The sequence below is a fragment of the Eimeria mitis genome, genomic scaffold, assembly GCF_000499745.2.
Source record: "Eimeria mitis Houghton genomic scaffold, Emh_scaff887, whole genome shotgun sequence".
NCBI lineage: Eukaryota > Apicomplexa > Conoidasida > Eucoccidiorida > Eimeriidae > Eimeria > Eimeria mitis.
In genome coordinates this window covers 8,487-8,959 of record NW_013576524.1, presented here as the reverse complement: position 1 = coordinate 8,959, position 473 = coordinate 8,487, and the positions used below count along the sequence as shown (strand labels likewise).

Here is a 473-nt window from a genome sequence, read left to right as displayed (position 1 = left end):
ATATATATATACATATATATATATATATATACATATATATATATATATATATATATATATACATATATATTTCTATCTCTGTCTGTGTTTTCTTTGTATTTCTTTTGTTATTGTCTCTATCTGTATTTTCATCTGTCTCCTTTTTGTCTTTTTGTCTCCTTTTCTTATCTCAGGGATTTATTGAGTGTGGGGTTTGGGGTCGATACGCTGCTGCAGCAGCTGCTGCAGCAGCTGCAGCAGCAGCTGCATCAGCTGCCTCTCTGCTCTCCTGCTGCTGTTGCTTCTCTTGGCTTAGTACTGGGTAGGGGCCCCTATAGAAACCCCGCGGCAATAGAGGCCCTCATCGATACCCTCACCAACAGGTCAGAGTTTGAGGGTTTAGGGTTTAGGGTTTAGGGTTTAGGGTTTAGGGTTTAGGGTTTTAGGGTTTTAGGGTTTAGGGTTTAGGGTTTAGGGTTTAAACACCCGGAGAA

General features: G+C 40.6%; 1 protein-coding gene across 1 annotated transcript in view; it reads left to right on the top strand.

Moving 5' to 3' along the window:
- The window catches only part of EMH_0024650 (uncharacterized protein), a gene marked incomplete at both ends in the record, with an annotated part of 7,643 nt that overhangs the window by 2,818 nt on the left and 4,352 nt on the right, over positions 1–473 (top strand). The window contains one exon of the mRNA XM_013502328.1: positions 174–362. Within this exon, the coding sequence (XP_013357782.1) occupies positions 174–362 (189 nt within the window). The remainder of the gene's footprint in view (positions 1–173; positions 363–473) is intronic.